This window comes from Chroicocephalus ridibundus, chromosome 4 (genome assembly GCF_963924245.1).
Source record: "Chroicocephalus ridibundus chromosome 4, bChrRid1.1, whole genome shotgun sequence".
NCBI classification, from domain to species: Eukaryota; Metazoa; Chordata; class Aves; order Charadriiformes; family Laridae; genus Chroicocephalus; species Chroicocephalus ridibundus.
In genome coordinates, this window is record NC_086287.1 from 14,384,714 (window position 1) to 14,410,089 (window position 25,376).

The 25,376-nt window shown below is 43.8% G+C and overlaps 1 protein-coding gene across 1 annotated transcript in view; it reads right to left on the bottom strand.

Annotated features, from left to right (window-relative positions):
* RRAS2 (RAS related 2) overlaps nt 1-14,038 on the bottom strand; it is a 45,078-nt gene extending 31,040 nt beyond the window's left edge. The window contains exon 1 of the mRNA XM_063332823.1: nt 13,698-14,038. Coding sequence (XP_063188893.1) covers nt 13,698-13,802 — 105 coding nt within the window. The 5' untranslated portion in view covers nt 13,803-14,038. The remainder of the gene's footprint in view (nt 1-13,697) is intronic.
* Nucleotides 14,039-25,376: the final 11,338 nt, after the last annotated feature.

Here is a 25,376-nt window from a genome sequence, read left to right on the forward strand (position 1 = left end):
AAAAAAAAGAACCTACTGCTATTTCCGCTCCCATATTCTACCGAGTTGTGATCTTGTGGTAAAGGCATTCAGTGAAGAGAAAACAGAGCGTGGAATGCACAGGCAGCCAGCCTTTTGCACCGAAACCACAGGAAAGCACATTAGTTTCTCTCATTTTATAGATTAGAAACAGGTTCTTCAACTTCATCCTACTTAGAATAATGGACTATTCAGTGTTGTTCAGATTTCCAGTAATCACAGGTGAAGTCTCCGGACAGGCGTTACATCAGTAGGACAAGCAGCAGCCCTTCAGAAGGCCTCACCTTCTTGCTGGTTAACTCATACGTAGCCAAGTCTGAACGTAACCTCCAAACGCGGCACTACCACCACACAGCACTGCCAGCTTTTAACATGCTGCAAAGCTAATGTTATTTACAAGGGCAGGATGGATGCTACCAATTAAAGGCAAGTAGTTTCTCTTTTGAGCTTTCTCTCAGCATTAGAAAGTATTTTAATTTAAATCTTAAGTCTTCTAGACTCATTTCCTGTGCATGTGCTAAAAGCAAACTTTTCATAATGACCAAAACTCAAAGCTGATTAGATGGGCCATTTGCATTACGAACTTGGTGAACAGAATCAATACCACACTACTGTGTTGGTTTGATGGCGTTGTATTTTTTAGAACGAAAGTAGAGTTACAAAGTCCCCTACAAATACGTTTCGGCACTGACAAACTATATGCTTCAGGTTTAGGAAAAGATTGTCAGATCTGAAGACAAGACGTAAGAACAAATCTAGGGATATCTTCCTATGAAATATCTTCCTATGAATCACTACAGCAGCCCACTGCTAGGGGAGCAGGCTGCCGCTGCTTCACAACAGCACACGCTTCAAAGCACTAGTGTGGAAGATGACAAAAAGTCGGTGCTCCAGCTCCGAGGTCTTCAGTCAGCAGTAACAGAACCTGGATACACACAGGGCTTTGCCCAGGAGAATCAAGTACTGAGAGTCCCTTTCACTAATCACATTTCATGTATTTTCCAGGCTTAGGAGAGACCAGAGGTATCATAATCCATTCAAGGAAGAAGTTACAGAAATATGACAAAATACCTAATTACAGGGGGCCTACAAGAGAGATGGGGAGGGACTCTTTAGCAGGGAGGGCAGCAATAGGACGAGGGGTAGCCGTTTTAAACTGAAAGAGGGGACATTTAAATTAGATATGAGGAAGAAATTCTTTACAGTGAGGGTGAGGCACTGGAACAGGTTCCCCAGGGAAGCTGTTGATGCCCCATCCCTGGAAGTGTTCAAGGCCAGGCTGGATGGGGCTTTGAGCAGCCTGGTCTAGTGGGAGGTGTCCCTGCCCATGACAGGGGGGTCAGAACTAGATGATCTTTAGGGTCCTTTCCAAACACAAACCATTCTGTGATTCTACAATTAAATAGCGTTAAGACATCACATTAGCTGCTCACAATAACTACTAGCGCTGGGGAAGAGCTGAGATACTTTTAAATTTCTCAGGCTACTCAACTGGCATAGAAGTACCCGTGTACAAAACAGCTAAAGTACATGCAGTGCTGTAAATTTTTAAGTTCAAACATAAACTGTTCAGCTGTTACAGAACTCAGTTTCCATTATCTAGTCTGAAGCAAGTGGCTGCAGCTTAAATTATTCACCTTCTGCAATCACCCTGAACGAATTCTTCCAGCTCACCACCTTCTCCTCACACAGTGAGGCAGCCAGCGCCTTCTTCGGGAGATCAAGTCAAGAGATGCAGGGCTTTTATTTTCTTCACAGTATTTGTAAATTGAAGAAATGCACAGAACGCAGAATTTCAAGGTGCAATTTTAACTCTTGAACTAGGAAAATCCCAAACTCTTAAACCTTGAGTAAAATGCCTAACTCGGAGAGATTTTAAGACCCGGGTCACAGTTCCTCTGAACAGACATCCAGTCGGCACAGATCAGATTATTTCCAAATTCTGCTCAAAGTGAACAATTCTATTATCATTTTCCTTTTTCAGGAGAAGACTTCTGGTGTGTCAGTCGAAATATTCAAATCCTCCCACAAAACAAGTCAAAGCAGCTATGGAGGAGGGGAAGCCACTATTAAAAATGTGTGGAATGCAACCTACTTGGAAGAAGGCAGATAATATTGGGACAAGGAAGTCGACTACTTCAGATCTGAGGCTCTCTTCCCATACAGTCCCACCAACACAGATACTGGGCAATTTGAAGTTTACAAATATTAGTGAAATTCATCAACCTTTGTAGAACATACGCAACTAAAAATTAGTTTCACAGACAAAAAAAAAAGTTAAATCCTTCAGTTACCTGATACATAGTATATCGATTCTAACGGATGCAAGAACTTCTAGGTAGCAAGAGGAAAAAGTTTTCTTAACTACTTCAAAAGCTGAGCTTTGAAGTCTTTTTTTTAAATGGAAAGAAGTTAAGATGCATGCATCAATATATTTGAGCATACCTTTCCAGCAAGACAGAAACAAGGTAGAAACTCCAAAGGAGACAAAACATTTTCTATATATAGTTGGTATATTTAGGCCACAGAGCAGGAATTCAGAAATTTTGCAGGTTTAAAACATCCGTGTTAAAAGTAAAACATTCAATTCAAAAATGTCTCCTAGCACAAAGCAATGCTCTCAGAACTAACACTCGAGGGGATCAAAGAGCTAATCCACTCACAGGCAATAAACCAACGTTCAGCCTTAGTGGTCTGAGAGATGCACAGGCACCTACTGGAGCTACACGAAGCCAGAAGACCACAATAGCTTGAATTCTCAGAGCTGCCTTTACATTTCTAGATGAACCTGAAAGAAAAATCAAACCTCTTGCTCCATTAGCTGATCTGACACAGTCTAAACTCTGAAAGGCTTCAGCTGAACACCTTCTTATCAGATAAGAGGACTCACTCATCAGTATTACACACAGGAGGCATTTTGCAAGTCTTCTTGTGTTCGCTCTACACGATAAGAGACTCTTAAGCTTCATTCTCCGTCTTGCAGCAGAGCTGGACCAGGTTAACTTCCCCCCTGTTGCACAAGGCTTCACGCAGTTGTACACACGTCTTCCCCAGTGGTTAACCCGCTGCAGAAGCTGCTGCCTGTCCCATCCCTCCCCCACGTGCTCTGCCTGCACAGGGGTCTCAGCGTTAGCTACAGAGAATTTCACCTGGGTTTTTATGATCCTTTTTACAGCATCGCCCCAACAGCTGAAGCTATGTAACAGAGCAAGTTAATGAACTGCGTAACTGCTAAAAGCGGAAGCATCTTAAATTACCTTTACTGCTGAAGACCTGTTTTCATGTAATATTTAATGCTAAAATCATGCTCAAGAACTTACAGTAAGCCGCCCAATTCCCTCCTGATGATTTCTTTTGGGGAGTGCCTCCAGGTGATTAATCCTCCAATAATCCAAGTACAGAATACTGCTTAAATGTTTAGTTATCGCAGCAATCAAATAAGATGAGAGCTTTAAGGTTTTGTACTTTGGCAGTATCACTTGTGTAACATAAAATAATATTGTACCAAAAGCTAGAGAAGTAGTTAAGCCATACAGGAGATCGTATAGCAATTTAGTATACCTTTTCCCTTAGTTTATGTGAAGAGGCTTCGGGACTTGAAAAAGCTAGAAGAACAAGCATCCAAGCCAAAGCTAAGCAGTCAGCAGCACTGTTGGTTGGTGACAACCTGTTAAGAGTCAGCATTAAAAGCAGCCAGGCAGGACGTTCAAAGTGGCCCATCCACTGGATGCCACACGCAGAACACTTCATTTCTAGAAAAAGAAGAAAAAACAAACCAACACACACACACACAACCTACCCCTACAGAAACAAGCTGTATTTCCACAGGTTAAAACTTCTCATCTTAATACTCTCAGATGGTAAGGCAAGACATGTTTGGTTTAATTGACAAAGTTGCTTTACCTTGCTTGTGTGCTGAGAAGGATTTTGGCCTCACGCGTTTACTTTCAAACTTGAGGGCCTGTAAATCGTTTATCGTGGCATACAACCCACCAACAAGGTTTTCCAGATTCACTGCAGCACTACAGGAGCACTGCCGAGCACAGGAGGATATCGTCTCTACCCATGGTATTTTAAGACCCCAAGCAGGATCTCAAGTTGAGAACTCACAGCAAGGTGAGAACGTGGTTCGTGGGGAGGAGGGACATCAGTTAAAAGAAAGTCAAAGTACGGGAAAACAGAGGGATACAGCACATATACTTCTGTCTTGGAAATCTCAATCAGGACATACAGTCAAGATCCAGACAGATTTATTTGGAGTCAGGAGAGGCAGGAAAAAAATGCAAGGATCATATGTTTCTGCAGGACTTTGAAGACAAATAACTAGGGGGAAAAAAAAAATCCTAAAAAGCAACTGAAATTGCAAGACAAAATTAAAATACACTTATAATTGCATTCTTAGTATTGCTGGGTCATGCAAAGCTAGAATCCTTTTAAATGCATCACCATTACTTATTTTTTTGGGTTAGACTTCTTAGTGTGAACTAGCAGAGGAAAATATTGTATGCATTTATAACAAGATCTCTGTTCTTAAGTAGTAGAGCTGGTAGCACATACACAAGTATATCATCAACAATTACTCTTCATACATGATTATAAAAGACTTTCATAAAAGCAGAGACAAAAACAGAAATACCATTAGGAAAACAATGGATAAGCCCTCTACCTGAAGCAGTGCATATTACTGTAATCCCATTTACTTTCTTTACACAGAATTAGGTCTAATAACAGAAGAAGTTTAGCAGATCGCTTTTCTACCCAAAGATGCCAGATTTTTCACACAGATTTACTACCAGCATCCTACCATTTCATGGTCTACTTACTGCGTAAGACGCAAAATATTCAGATTTGCTTGCAGGTTTATAGATTTAAATCTGCTTAAATGAGGAATCCTGAAGACACTCTGTGGTATGAGCTGAGCAAGTTAGTTTTGTCAGAAAAACTCAAAACTACAGTGCTTTTAAAATTTCACCTTCTCCTAGCAAATATAACTAGTGACTCAACATATTATATCACTACGGTTACTGAATGCTCAGAACGGGACTGGAAAAATAATTTCCTTACAAGTTTTGGGGAAGCTCAAGTTTATTTTCTGGCTTAAAAGACTTGAGGAAAGTGACACAGATGATAGTTACGAATGTGTGTACCTAAGGTTAATCTGCTGAGAAATAACACTTCTCATAGGTTTTCTGCATAAAGATCTTTGCAGAATACTTTGGTTATTGGTGTAACACTGATATTTTTTTTTTTTTGCTTGAACTGTAGCAATTTATGTGTCAGTGCTAACATCTGGTTAATTATTAATGCACGCCGGTCCTAGCAGCTAGTACTTTATGCTATCTTTAATAGCGCCCTTTTGCATACATTCCTACTATCTGAACTCACTCCTATCTAGATTCACCAGAAACTGCAGTTTATTCTCTGGACACGGCTGAGAAGCCGGGGCAGGTCTGGTTAAACGCGCAGGGCTGCCAGACGAAGCTGTCTGCAGAGCCGCACAGCCAACCAGACCGGGTAACCGATCCCGGGTAAAAACATTCCCTGGTTATTTTTAACTCCGAGTGCTGATGGAGTTTCAGTGAACTAGATGGAGTAAATAGCTATAGTGGTAAATCGTTGCGGCAGCGCAGGGACCTGCTGAGCATTCTTCCTTACTGCTAGTACTAGCTTATTGAATCAAATCCTCAATTACAGCAAAGCCCTGTTCTTCAGGCTTGAAGAGTAAAAACACTTCCCTAGCCATGTGTCTCCCCACTGGCTGTCCCTTCTCAAAAGCCAACCACCAACTTGCCCTCGCTTTCAAGGCCCTTCAGCTTCTCCAGCTGCACCAACACCGCCCCGACCTGCCACAGCTTCAGCACGGCCCTCGCCATCCATTGCGGTTTTGGGGAGCTCCACCTAAGCTTCTGGAAATCCACCTTCTCCTTTTCAGGGCTTTGTGAGCACATTTGTATGTTATGAAAATTCACCACTGAACTTAATCACCCAACAGCATCTCCATCTCTCAGTAGAGCTGACAGCACTTCCCCACGTAAGGGGAGAAGCGCACCACAGCCCTCCTGAGGGCCCCCCACCCAGCTCAGGTTCCAGGCTCCCAGTACACCTGAGGACAGCTAAAGTGCAAGTTCTCCAGCCTTTCCCTTTCCAGCAGCAGATAAGAAACCCTGACCTCACTTTAATGACTGGCAGCCTTGTGCACAATGCTTGATTAGCCACAAGATCAAGTGCTTCAAACGTGAATACGTGACCTTCTTTAACTTAACCATGAACAGCCCTTGCACTGCATTCCAGCCCACCCTCTTAGAAGCAACCTAGTAAAAGCATGCGATCTATAAAAAAAGTAATTTTAACCTCATGGAAGTTCCATCTAGCAGTGCTGCATATGAGGCGGTTTATACATTGGGATGTGACGAGCTTCAGTATAGGCACGGTGTGTCATCGAAGGAGAATAAGTAAGAAAAGGCATAGCAAACAGATTAAGTAAACATCCTTTTTGTCTGCAGTCTACTTCAAGTAATTAAGTCATCAAAGGAGGAAAGAAATATTTTTCTTCTGCATCACCTGTTCCCACAGAGCGCCTTACAGGCTATCCCAGACCCAAGCTGCAACCACCCTCGTGAGATAGAACATAAAATGTCAAAGAACAGAAAGTAAAAAAGAGCCAAGGACAAAATTTGATCGCAATCACAGGGCATCTATTTGTAAAGAAAGATATCACTCAAGACAAATAGGTAGAACCTCACCCACTGCTCAGATAGAAACAATTCACCTAGGATCCCACTCAAGTTCCTACATTCGTAGTAACAGCCCACCGCTACTATCTGTCAGCATCTCAAAACAGAACTCCAGCAATTTGGGGAGGCAAAGCATTTGCCAGGCAAACAATGCCTTCCGGTATTATTTACAATTAAGCTTTTCAATCTGGATCCCATTCAGTCTCCCCCTTTCAGTAAACATTTGTCTCAGCTGATCAAAGTTACATACAGAAATCTTTGGATGTGTTATATGCACAGCAACGGGGAAAAGTAAAAAAAAAAAAACAAAACCCAAAAAGGGAGCAATTACAGGTGTGATTTTAGTTTTAATCCTGGTTTTACATACTTCTTGAAATAGAATACATTAATAGTAATGGTTGCATTTACCTGGATGTTACATTTTCCTTTAACAGTGCTTATTGCCACAATTGAACACAAGGCTACCAAACCAGTGCAGTTAAGCGGCCCGAACCGTCAGAACCAACGGTGAAGTTATCTACTTGTGTCACACCAGTCTAGACCCGAGTGACTCATTTCGGAAGGTCTGCAAAAAACCTAGCTTCCTACCAGCTAGCCAGAAGACTGCTACATTTCACTCCATGAAGCCAGTGTTTATCTTCGGGTACATCAAGGACCTCACTCACATTTTCACTGCTGGTAAAGCTTTCGGTAAATGCAGACGGGTTGCATAAGGTATGCAAACAAGAGCCATTCAGGTCCTTCAAAATTCTACCAATAGAAGGGCTTTACTTATAAGAGCCACCCTTTACCACCACTACTGAATACTGGAATTCAAAGTTCCAGCCAAAACCTGAAGCAGGAGCCTCTCCCTCTAGCCGGGAAAGGAGGACCAGGGCTACGTGCCAGCGGCTGCCTATTCATCACCAGGGGTGCAAAGGGCACGGCGGGCAGCAATCTGGGAAGCTGTACCAGTACTCCTTGTGCAAGTGGCAGTAGAAGACAACCTGATAACCAAAAGGTAGGTCAATATTTACTTGCCATATAAGCAACTGCTGCTAGCGGTTAACACATGGAAAGGTGCTTTGACTGCAGTGTGGTTTAAGTTATCTCAAAGGAATTTCACTTCAGGAAAGTATTATAAATTCCTCAGAACTGGAATGATCAGCATCTTAAAGTTTAAGCACTACTCCAAATTTATGCTGGCTTTTGAACCAGCTCAGTTCCACCCTATATATACATTAATACCTGGCATCCCTGCTGGGTGAGTTACGATGCAGTATACCATTGCTCGCTACACCAGAACACTAACATGCAAACCAATGCTTCCTTCCCGCCCGCGAGTTAAGCCTGAAGTCATCTACTACATTTCCCAGGCTGTAGATCCACAACTAACCCGAGCGAGACACATTTTTTGTTGGATACAAGTGCTGTAGGAAACAAGGAGCCAAGCAGTTCAAGTTTCACAAGAAGTGTGACAACCAGCCCTTATTATTCCAGGTGACTGCACCACAAGTGCTTTGTTTTGATTAGGATTTTTATTTCCCCACCTTCCCCCAACACACGCACCACCTTTAACCTCAATAGGTGCCGACAATCAGCCACTTGCTCTCCTAAACTGTATTTTGTCACCTTGCATTACATTGGACTACTTACCGTAAGAAGGCCCCACGCTTTATCAAAATGTAAGCATACCAGTCCTAGCGTAGCCCCGCATGAATCTGCAGCCTGGAATTCATGGCATTTTATTCCTTTGATTTCCTTATGCACTTACTTGAAGAACTTTTTTATTTTTTTCCCTGACGGTCAGCAACAGTTAGTCAGAATACCTCGAAAAGGCAGGGGGATTTGCACATCCCCCAAGTGCAGCACACAGAAGCGGTCCGCTAAGACACGGGGGTCTGTCAAACATGCAGCATGCCGGCTCGAACACCAGCTGCATTTTCAGTTGTTGCTTTTCAATCTGCTTTACTACTCTATTTTAGAGCTTTACCGTAAAATTCCAAACCAGCTACTTTCTTGCCCAACAGCCATATCAGAGATAAAAGTTACTTTGACGTAACTCACCTTCAGCTTCATCGACAGTTAATGAGAACTAACAGTCTTGTTAAAGTAGCAGCTTGGAAAAGGAGAGGAAAAGAAAAAAAAAACGAGTCTGAACAGCTCTCACCACCCATCTGCAAGCCATATACGCTTGCTTTCAGACAAGTGTCTGATATTAACATTAAAGAGTCAACAAATCTACATCCAACTCGTTTTACTCGCTAGTTACTAGAACAGTGAACTCAGCTCCAATCATAATTTGTTACTGACAGTTTAAGAGCAATAGGAAAAATATTTGTTTTACAAATTTAGCAGTAAGAACTAAGCTTGTAAATACAGTATGAAATCAGTAAACAAAAACCCAAACAAGAAGCCCCAAATACTGGACCCCTACATACATTTTATATCACATTAAGTGCCTTAGCAGTCCCGAATGTTTTTGTGCATTACCAGAGTTAACATTAAGCTGATGGACAAACTAAGCTCAACTCAGCCACTCTGAATTACATCCAGTCAGTATTATCTCAAGGTTCTAGTGACATTTATTAACTAATACATTCTTGTAAGCCAAAGTCTACTCAGTATGCAAAAATATACGTCATTGTCACAAAATAAAAGCTATACCTTTATGAAGAGGAAAATCAGTATGACAAATAATTTTAACAATTCTGATCAAAAGCATCCACTATTTTGTGGAGCAGATTTGAAAGAATAAAACATTAGCAGCTTTCTTGCTATATAGTGCTAAAACTAGCTATACAATGTTCAGTTTAACCCAAAAAAAAAAAAGCATGAAGTAAATGGCAACTGCAGGGTAAAAAAAAACATGCAGAGGGTGATTAGGTATTTGCTAGGCTGTACACCCTTTGAGCAAGGAAACCTGAATATTACAAAGGGCTGAGTGAGAAGGGAATGTGGGGTATTTTGTGACAGACCTCTGCATGACAGCTGGAGAAAAGCTATTGTGGCAACAGCTGTGTGCTCTGCACAGCTCATACTCCCAAATACCTCCGCCCGCCGAGAGGCCAGTTCACCGCCTGCAACGCAGTTCGAAAGTTTTCTGCCCCTTGGGATACGAGCATGATGGATTATTTGTGTATGTTTCAAATAAGAGAAGGAATGCATAGTTCCATCACTTACAGAATACCGTGGTGCAATGCTGAACGACCATTCAGTGCTGCTTTCCTACAGCTAATAGCTGCAAGGGATCCCATTAACTCTCCTCTACAATTAAAAACGTCTTCACTTCCTGCCTTCAGAGTGCACAGACTCGACAGCAGTAAGTTCATATATCATATCCTGATTTAAAGGAAATGATTTGATATTTCCAGGATGAAATCCTGGCCCACCAACAGCAATATCAGGCTCTGTTTATCTCCCCAGAGGAAGAATTTTGAGGAACACACCAGTCACCTACCCGCTGAAAGCTTTCATCTGCTGATCTGTACTCTAAAGTTGTTAGATGAACTTCTGAAAGTGAACCCAAGATCACAAGCAATTATACACAAGTGACCGGTTACATCTCATGTACCATTCCTACTGCGCTGTGCTAATTAGCACAACGATGCCGAGCCCAGTATGCGACAGAGCTTTCGTTGTCAGACACGGGTTTGTTTGCTCAGCCTCCTCATAAAAACATTGTTGTTTCAGCTCAGACTGAGGCACAACCACCTTCAGGAACCGATACCCTCGCACGCAGGAGCGAGCACTTTACGTGCTGATCACTACCATAATAAGAGTCCAACGTCAGCCATTACTACTGTTGGAAGAACGGTCTTTCCCCACCAACACCTAAACAAGGCTGGAAAGGATGCGCTGTGCTCAAAGCCCAGAAAGCTGGCAAAAGAAAGAAGATGAACTGGTTCTCTCTATGTTCTCTGTTCCTCATGTTGTCATTGATTTAATCCGAAATGAAGAACGAGTTTTCCCATTTTCAAACACAAATTTCTCTTAGTCTTCCAAAAATACAACATAAATCACAGCACATGCTTTCCCCTGATACCCTATGACCACCGTAGTCTTGTTTACTGGAACATAATCGGCAGCAGCGAAGCAAAAGCAAGAGTAACTGTACTTGAGTACTGATTTACTGAAAATTAAATACAGGATTACAGGAAAGCAAGTGTAAAAATATTTGCTAGTATCAGCAGGAAGAAACTTTCCTTTTTAAGCTTCAAAACCGAGTCTGCGACAGCCATATTTTAAAGACAAGCAATAAAGAAGCAAAAGAGAACTGAAATCCTTCGCTGACATCAAGATTTGTCATGTGGCAAGAGCCAGTACTATTCCATGTTTTAGTGAAGGCAACTACGAGTTTGTTACTTAATCCTAAAAAATTCCAAAAATGAAGCACGTGACTTGCTTGTAAACAATTTTAAAACAATTCAGAGCAGTTCATATGCAGTCTTAAAAGACAAACAATGTATTTGGCAATACGCTTGCCATACAGGAACTACACTACTGGCTGTATGGCATCACACACACTCAATAACATCATAAGCTTTAAGAGCCCAGGAAGATACTGCAGCATACAAACCGCACACCAAGTCTCATCTCCTGCTGTACATAACCTCATAGCGAGCATGGAAACAACACAAAACTCTTCTCTAAGGCACCTGAGGTTCTGCGCAGAAGGTCTTTATTTCCCAGCTACTACTTCTTTTTTCAGAAGGTCGAATTTTCTGCTAAACATCACTTTGTGGTGGCAAGATTTTTATCTCAAGATAAAGCAGCTGAGAGGGCAGAAAGACGTAGATAACTTAATAGAAACTGACAATAAGTTGTTTTGAAAATATTCACCCTCAACGTGCCAGCTTAACACTACAGCGCTGCTCCCTCACCACTCTTCCAAAGTCAGCTATTTCTTTTTCTGCTATTAATTTGAAGAGATCCTTATATGCGACAAAGTGGACACAGTTCCTCTTTTGCAGGTATTTGCTGGAAGACAAGTGTCAGTGGCCGCACTTGAGCCCAAACTTTTATTTCTACAGGGCTGTAGCTCAAGCTTTTACTTTAAAGAATTAATTACTACCATCGCTCAAATATTGAAATTATCCAGTACTCGGCAGAACCTTACTGCTATTAAAATAAGTGGACATACCAAGGCATCAAGCATGAACGTCTTTTTTTTTTTCCTCTTTATGCCTTTAATAGAAATTACAGCCCTTTGTTTTGTGAAGTTAAAATTATCCAAAAGCCTTTAACATAGCCAGGGACTCCAGAGATCCATTTGCCAACATTTTCCAAGACAGCAGCATTTCAAAACAGAACTTAAGCCATGCCCAGCTACCCACTTTACTGACACAACCGGCTTAGATGCCCAGACGAAGGTGCAGGCAATACCATCTGAAGCAACAGCACCACATTTGAGTGAATGGCACTCTAAACCAGCTTCAGTCAAACACAGAAATAAATTATCTCCACAATGAAGGAATTCAATCCACACGCCGAAAGGATTGCAGTTATTCCAGCCCCATCACCTTCAAACAGATCAGCAAGTCAGTATCGTACCAGTATCTGACCAGCTATCTACACGTCTGATAAACAAGGTACTGCTACAACAAATATTTCCATCTCAAATGCACCCTTCAAACTAATTTCCAAATAACTAGTTCTCCCGAAGTGTCAGTTATTTTAATGTCCTGCACAATACTGGATCTTCCAAGCATTCACTATCCCATACTTACACGGATTACGTGGCTATTTAGTCTATGCTGCAGAGCTCAAATTCTCCACACAACATTACAGCTAATGAACACGTGGATGCATGCATTAGTGCAGAAAATCCGAAGTAAAAAAAATAGTCTATTTGCTATCAGATCATCTGTTCTAACAAAGTATTTTTTGAGAATACCATTGCCTCAAGCGTTGAAGACAAGTTTGCCTTGCTGCCAAACAGCCTGTCCTGGGGGCAGGTAGAGTATTACGGCCTCTCCTCAGTGGAATTAAAGAAAACAAATAAAAAGTCATTCTCTCCAGATTTGCTCATCCTCAGCAATACCAGCAAGTAGCCATCTCCTCCCTCCACCACGAGCAGACAGAGGTAGATTAATAACGCCCCCACGACAGCGCTAGAGACGCTAAAAGCAACAGGGCAGAAGATGAAGATAAATAAAAGGGGTATGGCTGAATTAGCAGCGGAACAGGAAAAAAGGCTCTGCCTCATGAGACTGATACGCGCGCTTTACATCACCCGTTCTGTCATGCTTTTTACTAAAAATGAATAAGGGTGGGGGGGGAAGTTCAATTATCTAGAAGTTGAAGCACCCACAGCAAGAGCTCAGAGAGGCGGTGGGCGACCGAGCGGGCGCAGCGTGTCCCCCTCTCCGCACACCCCGGCTCCCCGGAGGGCTACCGAGGCTCGCTCGCCCCTCGCCGGGCCGGCACACCGGGCGGCCGCTCAGCCCCGGGGACGGGGTGTGGGGGGGGGATGTCAGCTATTTCGGAGCCGGACGCCAAGTGTCACCGCTGCCCCGGCCGCCGCCGCTTCCCGGGCGGGGCGCGGGGCCGGTCCCAGCGCCTGCCGACCGCGGCCACGCCGCACCCCCAGCGCTGTGCCCGCCCCGGCGGCGCCGGCCCCCGCCGGCGGCGCCCGGCGGGCCGGGGCGGAGGCGGGGGGGGCGGCGGCCGCCCCTTTCCCACCCTCCAGAACCTTCCCGGGGTCTCGAACCGCGCCGGGGGGAGGCGGGTGCCGCGCCCCAAACCGCCGCCCCGGGGCCCCTCAAGGTCACGCCACCTCCCCGCTTCCCAGCGCGGCGAACCCCCCCCGTTGCCGCCTCCGGGAGCTGCCGCCCGCCGCGACGGCCCCGGTCCCGGCCCCCCCCGCCGCGCTGCGCGCCGGGCAGCGCCCAGGCCCCGGCGCCGCGGCCGGGCGGAGCGGTTCCCCCCACACACCCCGCCGCCTCAGGCGCCACGGCGCCTCACCTGGATGAACTGGATGGTGAGCGCCGACTTGCCCACGCCGCCGCCGCCCACCACCACCAGCCGGTACTTCTCCTGCCCCGGGCCGTCCCTGCAGCCCGCGGCCATCGGGGAGCCGAGCCGAGCCGATGGCGGCAGCGCCGCCGGGTCCGGCGCCTATCTCTCTCTCTCCTCCTCCCTCCCGCTCTCCCTTCTTCTCCTTCTCGTCCTCGGGCCGCCGGGGCTGAGCAGCCGCAGGCCCCGCCGCCCCTGTGCGCCGCCGGCAGCGCCCCGCCGTGCGGAGCCGAGCGGAGCGGAGGGAGCACCGCCCGCCCCCGCAGCCAGGCAGCCGCGGCTACAAATGGCCGCCGGGGGGCGGGGCCCGCCTCATCGGTATGCTAATGACTGGAATATATTTATGAGGGGGCGTGGCCCGGGCCGCCCCGCCCCGGCGGAGCCCGCGGCGAGCGGGACCGGGCGGGAGATGCCGGCGGTACCGGCAAGATGCCCGGATCCGGCTCCTCGGCACCACACCGCCTTGTTGTTAACGTGGCAGCCCCTGGGCCACCCCTCTCCCCCCCGCCCTGCCCCCAAAACGGGGCGCGGAAGGGGGAATTACTGATTTCCTCATGGGATTTACTGGGGCGATCGCCCTCCCGCCGCTGAGTGCTTCATCAACATTAACGAGCCTCTTTGAATACCCACGAGGTGGGAAGGGAGGTTTTCCTGCCCCTACGTGCAGATGCTGAGCCAAGGCACAGAGAGGTTTAAAGCCAAGGCACCATTACTGCCAGGCACAGACTCACCAGGAGAGAAAAAGGGGAAAAAAGTGACAGGGAATTTAGCCCTTCCCCACTGTTCATCAGGTCTTCTTACGACCATTTACCCATTCATTTAGGCCATTCAGATCAAGGTCACCCTCTCCCCTGAGTGTCACCCACCATTGGGTGTCACAGTCCATATTCATCCTTTTCTATACACTGTCAGAGCACTCTGGTTGCAGTCTGTGGTAAATTCACCTTGGTCTTTCACATCTCTACTACCTCTGCTGGGGGCAGACTACTGCTTTCAGTAGTGGCCTACCTATTTTGGTAATAATTTACTCTCCGACATGTTTCTGGACATCCAAAACACTAGGCAGATGGCCATTGCACGTACCACAAAGAAGCAGAACTTTTGCCAGGAAATTCCTTCTTCCCTTCCTCTCCCTCTCCCCTTTCAGAAAAGAAATGTATCAGTAAAATCATATAATTTTTACATTTATAAACATACATACAGCCTTTTGCCAGCACAGAACAACAGTCAGTTGTGATTGTGTTCCCGAATGGCATAGCTGCACCAACAAGTCCGTAATGTAAACACACTCCTCCTGCCCGGAAAATAATGAAAACAGAAGTAGTGGCCATGTACAAAAGCTTTGTTGAAGGGACTTGCCCAGTACAACACTGGAGCTGTCTGGGGAGGCAGGGACAGCAATCCAGGTAGCCGTCTGCTCATTCACCTAAGAAACCCAGACTTTCTGTGTTTGACGCCTTTTACATCTGGAACAAATGAGGGGAGAGTCCCACAGGCAGGAGCCTCCTTCCCTATAGCGCCCTGGTTAGTTACCTGTCTGCCTGACGCAGTGACTAACACAGAATCATAGGTTGGAAGGGACCTTAACGATCATCTAGCTCCAACCCCCCTGCCACGGGCAGGGACACCTCCCACTAGACCAGGCTGCTCAAAGCCCCATCCAGCCTGGCCTTGAACACTTCCAGGGATGGGGCAACCTGTTCCAGTGTCTCACCACCCTCACAGTAAAGAATTTCTTCCTAATATCTGATCTAAATCTACCCTCTTTCAGCTTAAAACAGCTACCCCTCGTCCTATCGCTGCCCTCCCTGATAAAGAGTCCCTCCCCATCCTTCCTGTAGCCCCCTTTAGGTACTGGAAGGCTGCTATAAGGTCTCCCTGGAGCCTGTCTCCCGGGAGAGAAATAACATATTGTGGAGCTAATTAAGAACTAATACGATACCATAAATACACATGGGGTAAATCAATGATGTACCCATAATCTTAATTCTACCATTTCCTAGTTTGTCATGCTGAATTTCACAGCTCTTGCGCTGGATTTCTCTGCTTATAAAAGCAAAACTGTAAAACCAGAACCAACATAATAAATAACATATTTCAACACTCATTCTGGCTCCGTGGAAGGGAAGAGCGTTCAACACACAGGAAACAGATACCACATGAGTTAATGGGGTAGCTGTATGAGAGGGAGAGGAGGCAAGCGGAGGGAAGCATTTTGCCCCTGGGATTCACTGCATTTTGGAAGAGGAATGCCGGGACACATTCCCCCCTGGTTTGGTATTCTCCTGTAGTGATAAAGCCGCTTTTTCACATCCGTTTCCTTATTGCCCTGGCTGATGAGAAATAAGGAACAACTCACACAGGAGAGAATACATAGTCTAAGATTTTCCAGTTTGGAAAAGCGATAAGTGAATGGGAGACATAACAGAGGTCTAACGTCCTTAGCAGCATAGAGAAGTTGAAGAAAGAAAGTCTCAAAATAGGAGAACTAAGGGACACCCAGTGACAGTATGAAGAAATGAGTTTAAACAAACAAAAAAGATATTGTTTTCCGCAGACACGATCATCGAACTGTGGAAGTCGCTGCCACAAGGGGCTGTGGAGGACAAAACTGCATCTGAGTGACAAAAGGTTAGACAAAGTCACAGAGCATAAAGCCGCTACTAAGCGCAGCGTTCAGGGACACAGTTTTGACTCGGGAAGTTTCTGAACCACGGGCAGCCTGAAGGCGGGTTGGCTACGAGAAATAAGTTACTTCCCACGTGGCCTGGTTCTGGTGCTCTTTCCTACCAATCACCTACGGGCCACTCATCAGGAACCTGTGCCAGTATTAAGCCAGCAGGACAAGTCTTCTCTCCTAATTCTAAATTGCATTCTCTAGTTTAAGAAAAAAACAAAAAACAAAGTGAAGACTATGACGAAGTGAAAACAGAATTTGAACTGCTACTAGTTCACCAAGCGTTGAGGGTTTTTTTTAATAAGAATACGGTTATGATCTCATAGATGGCTATTAGCACACTAACCAGTAAACTACACTGTCAGAAATGGCACTGACATGAAAAGCAGACTTTAAGTGAGTTTTAAGAACACACTAATCTCTGTGCAAACTATTGCAGCAGGATATCTGATTTCTTGGTTTAAAGATACAGAGAAAATCAAACATTTTTATTTTCCCTTATCTTTTTTTAGGTTTGAGTTTCATGATGCACCCTTTTAAATAGCTATTCTCATTGATGTCACTATCCAATCTTATGAATTCTACAAGACAATCTTGGGGGTTTTTTAAACACTGACAGATATGTTAAAGGATTAAAACAATTAACACAGTAATCCATTACTTTAAAAAGCACTATTGCAAAAAACTATTACTGTTAAATTCTTCGCATTTGTTATTTTTGGTAATGAAATCCAGTTTCACAAATCGATTGGTATCCTTGCAAAGCACAAGGTTGTGATCAGAGAAAAACAAGAGATGGACAGCAATTAACGAACAGCATTTTTTTTTTTTTGTAGTTTTATGATTGCATCTAAAGATCCCGTTAAGAATTGCTTTCTCTTTGTTGCATAAACATAGGTAGAGGGAGAAAGTCTCAGGTACAGAGATATTATAGTCTAAAACCTTGGGTGTTCAAACCTACATGCATAATAGTAATTTTATACACGGAAAGGGTTGTCTTGTACTCCCCGTGCTGTCAGTGGACAGAAGCTGGGCCCTGCAGAGGAGGGTGCCAGGGCAGCCAGCGCAGAACCAGCCCTGGAAGTGCCAGTCTCTACCCCCTGCACCCTGAGCCCCAGCAGAGGCTCAGCACTTTGTCTTCCCGCACCAGCAGCTCTTGCTTTCAGGAGACAGGGAGCTTACATGTCATTAAAGACATGGAGATGAGGATACAGCGGATGCCAGGTTTCATTTCAAGATCGGCTAACCTAGGAAAGGCTGAGTGGTGAGGAGCCTAGGAGGTGAAGATGAGAAACTTGCAGCTGATACAAGGCGGCGGGGGAAGATGATTCAAAAGGGGGTTTTGTACGGTCCACGCAGTCAGGAAAATAAATTTTGCAGCACCATTTTGCATATCCCTAGGGAGATAGAAAACACAGGGTTTCATAACAGAGAGGAAGAACTCAAAATACCAAGGCCTGAGATGATGAAGACATGACCAAAGTTTTGATGAAACGGCTGGGAAAGAAAGTACAGCTTTTAGAACCGTTACATAGAAAGAAGCTGCGTCATTTCAGGTCTAGCTTGAATATGCATATTTTAAAAGAGGCAAAATCAAGAATGACATCCAGATGGCAAGCTTAAAAGAAAGAGCACCACAGCGCTTTATATAATGACAGGGAAAAAAAAGATTTCAGGAAGTGCTTGGGGGAAAGCTCCAGAACTTTATTTTACATTGGCAGCCTGGCAAAGATGTGGGTTTGGAAGGTTAGAAGACGTGTATGCAGTAAGTGACATATTGAAAGCTAAAAGTGCTCCGTGAGAACATAATAGCTTATTTAAAAGAAAACTTGTTCACAGGCTTATCACAGAAAAAAGTTACAAAATCTTTGGGACATGAGTCAGCATGGTAGGCAACTTTAACACCGAGTTACACCAATAATTTAGGATTATATGTACACCTAAGGGTGGTACTGGTTTATTTACCTTGCTCAAGTGGGCCTTAAACATGACCCCAGTATGGCGCAAACACTGTGAGCTAAGGAGATCCACGTGCTGCAATTCCCACCAAGAACTCCACCGCTGACTATAAGAAGATGGGATGAAACTGGGTTTCTCAAAGCCATAAAACAAGAAACTAGGGAGAAAAATTATAAACAATTTGATTTTCCTTGGGATAAGACCGTAAGACCTACTTCAAAATAAAACGGGCAATAATTTTTCCCATGTATAAAAAAATATGAAGTATTTGTTACACTTACAATGAGCACCCAGAAACTAAAAGAAAAGATAAGCCATTTCTCCTCAGACACACTTACCAGTTTCTATCTGAGTAAGAAGTAAAACTATTTTCAGACAAGTAGCTACAGCTTTTTATAAATGTTCATCTATTTTTGTATCTACCTATTCCAGTAAAGTAGTCTGTAGTAAACACTTCAAAATGTATCATTTTCTCTGAAGTTTGAAATTGATCTACAAAGGAAAAATACTATGCCTCCCCCCCCCCTTTTTTTTTCGTGTAATTTCTAAGATGGGCTTGTCAATTTTTATGAATTATTTGATTACTTTAGCAAGTCAGATGTGTTTATCTTCAGTAGTAATTACAAAACAATAACATCGCAAGAGAAAAGAGTAAAATAAACTGTGTAGCAATAGGAGTTTTAGACAAGATTGTTTAAGTTTATGGTGGTATATGTTTTCCCTAACACTTACATAACTGCACTGAGCAATTAACATCTAGGCAAATTTTTTTTTATTTTTTTTTTTTTTTTAGAGAATGCACCAGCATCAGTTCTTCAGTGAGCAGGTCAGGTTTTGCACAGCCAGGCATTCAGGCAATCCTCTAGCAAATCTTGATTATTTTTTTTCCCCACGTATATTTAGGTGTTCTGTACTTATATATTTTTACATATGTATTTATTTATATATTTATTTTGTGATATTGCTAGGATAAAAAAGAAGCAGGAAAGAAACTCAAACTAGTACCTTTTAGACACTCCCCATACACCCCCAAAAATGTGAAAGCGAGCCCAAAGGAAAATTTCTCCACAAATCACCTCTAAATTACTACTTGCAAGAAGACTCTTACCCTATTGACCTCTTTCCAGATAAAGTGAGTCACTAGGGGTACCACCGCTGGTCATGATAGGCAGCAGAAGCAAGCTCAGGGCAGGTGGCATTTTCTTGCTGCTCAGCGCAAGGGCCCTCTGGAGCAGAGCAGCCATGTCCACACTGCACCATGAAGTGTGGCGCCTTCAATCCCTTGCACCCTAAACTTATTTCCGTCTACTGTGGTCACCACTGACCCGTCTTCTTTGCAGAATGGGACCACGCTAGAGTATTCCCTGGAGGCTGGCGAGCCCCACACGTGCCCTCAGTCGCTGTTCGTGCCCCTTGCAGAGAGCTGCCTGAGGCCACCACAGGGGTCTTCATGGTGTCTTCTGAGCGCGGTCCCTGGGCCGGAGGGATGGGGCAACACTAGGAGGCTGGCTAGGGCATCCCCAGCATCCCAGAGGAGCTTGTCTTATGGTGCCTGTGCCTTGGTGGATACCCGCATCCACAGTTTCCCGGTACAGGGGCCACGTTGAGCGCTGTCTCTGGGGAGCAGGCAGCTGCCATGGAGCACCAGAACGTGTCCCCGTTGAGAGGGCTGCTGCAGAGCCCTGCAGCTCCTGGCTTGCTGCAGTGAACCCGTGGGTGGCGAGTTCAGGGTTGAGAGGCGAGGTAACACCTGCAACTCTCTGTCCCCGCGCTCTTCTCAGTCTGCGTCCCCCACGGCAGCATGTGCCACCTGTGTGAGGGCAGTTGGGGGAATTCGTGACCTGCTGGGCTCACGTTCGCACCCCGGGGAGCTGCCCCTCTCCCACGTTGTGCGGCAGGAGAGCTCCCTCCAGCTCGGCAGACAAATTCTCTGTGCCCACCACCTCCACAATCTGGGGGCTTCGGATGGGAATGAACCAGCAGTGCTGTGGAAGACAATCCCACCAGCCACAGCTGGATTTCCTTGGCCAGAAAAGGAGCTACCTTAGTTGACGCACACAGCCACTGCATGTACCACAGTATGACCAGCACCTCTGCCCTGCACAAGACACAGAAACTGGGTTTTATTTTTTCTTCACTGCCAAAAGGCTAAACACTCATACAGGATATAAGACATTTCTTATTTCCCCCTAATGCTCATAAGCCTATTTGCTTTCTTACATTTATGATGTTTCCACAGAGCGATGAGAGAAAGGCAGGATAACAAAAGAGATAGGTCTTGTGTAGGAAATGCCTGGATATCCAAAACAGCCTCTGAATCTCAAGCTTGGGAGCAGCCAGATTTTCACACACCTTGCGGTCATGCATGATCCTGTTGCCCCAAAATGGAAAGAGGCAGTTAGGTTCTACCACCTGCCCCAAGAAACCTCTGCCACTCACTTTGTAAAAAAACCTGAGGGTTTGTGGGCACATCTTAGTTGGCTTCTATTGCTTTCCTGGCGTTGGTAAGAAAGTGCAACTAAGAGAGCTGCAATGTCAAAGCCATATTTCCACTACTCACACAAAGCTACTGCACCAGCACTGCTCTGCTAGATCCACCTAATTGGAGAAGTTAGGCTTAAATAGAGAAAGAAAGGCTGAGAAATTACTTAAGTAGATTGGACTAAATAAGCTGGACCTGACAATATCTGTTGTAAAGTACATGGTGAGCAGTCTCACAGGCATTGGTGGTTACCCTCAGCACTTTATAGAAGACGAGTGAGAAGTCCAGGAGACTGAAGAGGTTAAATACGCTAAAAAGGGAGGAAAGGAAGAGTGGAGAATTATGTATCAGTCACTCAAATCTCATTTTCTGGAAAGATATTAAAACAAATAATTAAACTATTTGTAAATACCTGGAAGAAAACAAGGAGGTAACTGACAGCCAATATGTTCTTCTCCAAGATCAAATTGTGTCAAATCAAAATATTTTTCTCCTACGAACCAGTAACAGGCATTTGAGTAGGAGGAAGCAGTATGCGCTCTAGATCTTGATTTTAGTTAAGCTTCTGATACCGTCTTTCATGATGGGCTTCTAAACAGGCTGGTTCCCCATGTTATGTTTGATGGCAGCGCTAAAGTGGGGGCAGGGCAGGAGGGAACACGGGACTCACTGATTTTCAGTAGTTCATTGACAAAACTGAGGATAGTACCACACAATTACCTGGAAGACCTGATCCAATCCAGTATTATTAAATATTTCAGTAATAACCTAGATGACGAAACAAGAAAGCACATGTCCTACATTTTCAGAAGCTGCACTCTGGAGGAGAAAACAAGACTTCCAAATGACTACAAGAATTGAAGAAAAGTTCTAGAAAGAGAGAATGTAATTCAGAAATAACACATGCATTGTTTCGCATGTAGACAAGAATTTGTTGGTTATTTGATTGCAATTAGGTATGTTAGAAAAGAATGAGAAAAAAAATTACTTTCCTCTTCCCTGGCGCTTTCCCTCACTTCTTGGTATTGTACAACACCTGAGCTTGAACTCCCTCATTTTAGTCATATACTTTCAGAAATATCCTTCCTTACATTTTATTTCTCTTGCTAACTTACAGTATAATTTCCACAATAAAGGCTTGTATTACCATTTTAGTACAACTCCTTAGTATGATGACCTACATTTCATTTTCTGCATGTTTCCTTCTTATGCTGAGATCAAAGGAGAGCTAATGATTGAGGCACTCTGGTCTTACTAAAATTCCTGTCCTCCTTTTGCACTAAGGTGGTGTGTGCTTGTGTTCCAGAGCATTTCTTTAGCAAACTGCCAACTCTGCTGTTTCCTATAAACTCACTTTTCGTAAGGCCGCTCACTTGCAGCCTCATTCTATTTCCCTCTACCCTTCATGGCCCATTCCCATGGATTAATTTTCTGATGTGATTTTTCTAGAATTCAGTATTTCTGTACCTCAGCCGGATGCAGAGAGCCGTCTGGATAATTCTGAGAACTCTAAATCTACACAGGAGCAAAACGCACTAGGAATCATTTACTGAAATGCATGACCTTGAAATAGCATAGTTCCATCGCACAGATGGAGTTTACCAGATGTCTGAGACTATGAAACGATGAGATTTAAAAGATTCAGTACTTCAGAGTGGTTTAAACAACTGAGATTGCAGTATAGGATAGAGATACTGGAAGTATATTTAAACAAGCATGTTTATACATGGATCCATGGTTTTAGTGCCCAGACTAATTTCCCCACCCTGCCTCTACAGAGTGCACTTACCTGTACAATGCAGGTACGTCCTCAGGGCAGTGAAAAGTTTGGTCTTCATTGATATGAAATGGCGGGTTCTTCCTCGAACCATCAGAACTGGTCTGGTGGTGATAAACCCTCTGTTGTTGGCTGTCCAGTGTTTTGGTTCTTCAAAATGTCACGTTCTGACCTCTGGGTGGCGACTGAAATGACCGAACATCCATATCCCATATAATGTGGGATCAGCATCTAGCCAGAAGAGCTGTCCTTCAAAACACTCACATCATCTTCTAAATTTCCAGTGCTAAAATACAGCAGTAAGGATTCTTCACCTAGGTGGTGTCTTACAACAGCACTGTTGTTAGCAATGGGGTTTGTACAGCAAGGTCCTGTCTGTAGAGAGTTCACAGATATATAAATATTATTCTTTCTCTGTCTGAAAGCTGCCTGGGGGCATGAATTTCTTTCAAGGAGATATTATTCCTGTCCCCACTCTCTTTTTCTTTATCACCAAAGTGCCAGGTTTGTTCATACTTCCAAGACGCCTCAACAGTTGAAGCTTTCTTTGCTATTTTGGTCAACTCTTAGCTACTGACCATGGTTGCCTATTAAACATAACAGGGCATCTCTACTGCTAGGAAATAAAGGACAGGGTAGTCTGTGTTTTCAAATGTCACAGCTTGCTGAAATCACTGCTATTGCTTCGTGAAACTCTGTTTTCTCAACCTACAACAATTTGCCTCAGCACTGTCATTTCATTGTGTAAGGGTTACTTGCAAGTGAACAGGCAAAGGTTAAGCAGTTCATTTTCTTTGGACATGAGAGTTGAAATGCCAGTGTAAAAACCCTGGAAAATGTGACCTTTTTTCTCCTGTGTACCATTCTGCCCATTTTTTCTTCCCATTCTGCAGGCAGCTCCTTGTTGGCAAGCTCCCTCTCATTTCCTCTGCTGGTCTTGTCCTCAGATTCGTCCACCAAGTCCTGCAGCCTAGTGGTCTCATCACACTCCCTGTACATCTCAACACACGATGAAGGATGAAGTCAACTCGCTTTCCACTCTCTTCCCATCATTGACACACCAAGGAGGTAGTTCTCAGGGTACGGGGTATTCTGAAGTACTGCTTAAAGACCTGTAAGGGTGTTTTCCAAAAACTCAACAGACACTACCCAAGTGAAATTGTTGCCTTCTGGCTTGCCCTAATTTAGGTGTGGGGAAATAGGAGTGGAAGAAGAATTGCTGGAGGTGAGAAAATAGGCTGTTTCAGAGTTTCAGCAATTCCTTTTCCTCTCCTTTTCCTCCTGCCGCAATCTACCTACCTCAAGGGAACCCTGTACGTATAGCAGAATACCCTATATTCAGAATACCTTCTGTTTGGCTCCAGAGGCACTTGAGCTTTTGCTTCAAAGGTGATGTTAGCAGACTTACTTTGCCAATTTATTTGTTTTTTTGGCCAGTGAGGCCTATTGCTAAGAAGAAGAAAAGCACTTGTTCAAATATGTGAAATTAGTTTGTACTGAGATTTCAGCTGAGGAATTAACATTTAATTTTTCATATTTGTACAAGTTGTTTTTTACTACCAATTTAAAGAACTAGTATTAGAGGATCACACTGGTGGATTCTGTACCAACATGTCGTAAGACCCAGTTTCTGTCACATGGAAATTACCATCTAAATAGACAGAAGAAATATTATTATCCCATTTGCAGACAGGGCATTCAAGCACGAACACGCTAAGGAATATGCCTGAGGATACACAAAAAGCCTACATCAGTCAAGTGAGCCATACTGGGGAATAAACAACACAAGCCCTTCACTTATTCCTTCTCCAGACACTCTGTATCTTCCTTTAAATCAACCTATTAATTCACCACCAGCAGCACCGCAGGTGAAGAAGCTGTTGAAATAGATTTTCTTTTTGTTGCCATTTTTTAGGTACATGAGAACAGGGGACTGAAGTCAATATGCATCAATGAAATCAATATATCTGCTGTAGGAATTAATTAATTTTAAGTGTATATATATAAAATAAAAAATTATGTCATGCCTATTTATGCTCTTAAGTCGCTGAAAATCAAAATCTATCTGAAAAGTGAAAAATACCTGGCAATTGAAAAATGGGGAAATTAAGGTAAAAACAAACAGGCCAGCTTGATAACAAGTGCATGATAAACAGACATTTTACTGAAAAGGAGACTTTTCAGATATTTCCGTGACATGTTGTTGCCACTTGAAATGTGGTGCCTTCTGGTGCTGTCTCAGAATATCTGGCAGAACATGTTGTATGTAATCAGACACTATTTTTTCAATGTATAATTTTTTTAAATTCTGTCTTCTCCGATAAGCATCGTGCAAGACAAATGTTCTACTTGCTAAATAATTTCCCTCAGAAAATCGAACAAACACATCTCCATAGGATTTTCTGTTACTAGCAACTCTGACTCCCATTTTTAAAAATCCATAATACAACAAAGCAAAAATTTAAGATGCTTTGGCTCACTATCAAATCTTCTATTAAGTGAAAAGGTATAAAAAATATATTTTAAAAAAGTAGGAATCACAAAATAATAATGGAACAAATGGTAATAATCATTAAACCTAAATCATTGAATCTAAATTCATCTTTCTATTAGTTACACAGAATTAAAACAGTCACATTGAGGAGCTTACACTGAAATGTGGGCATTCACCACTCACTGAACCACTCCTGTGCTTCAAATGGCACTTTCCTTTACTACCTTGTAGTAAATGAA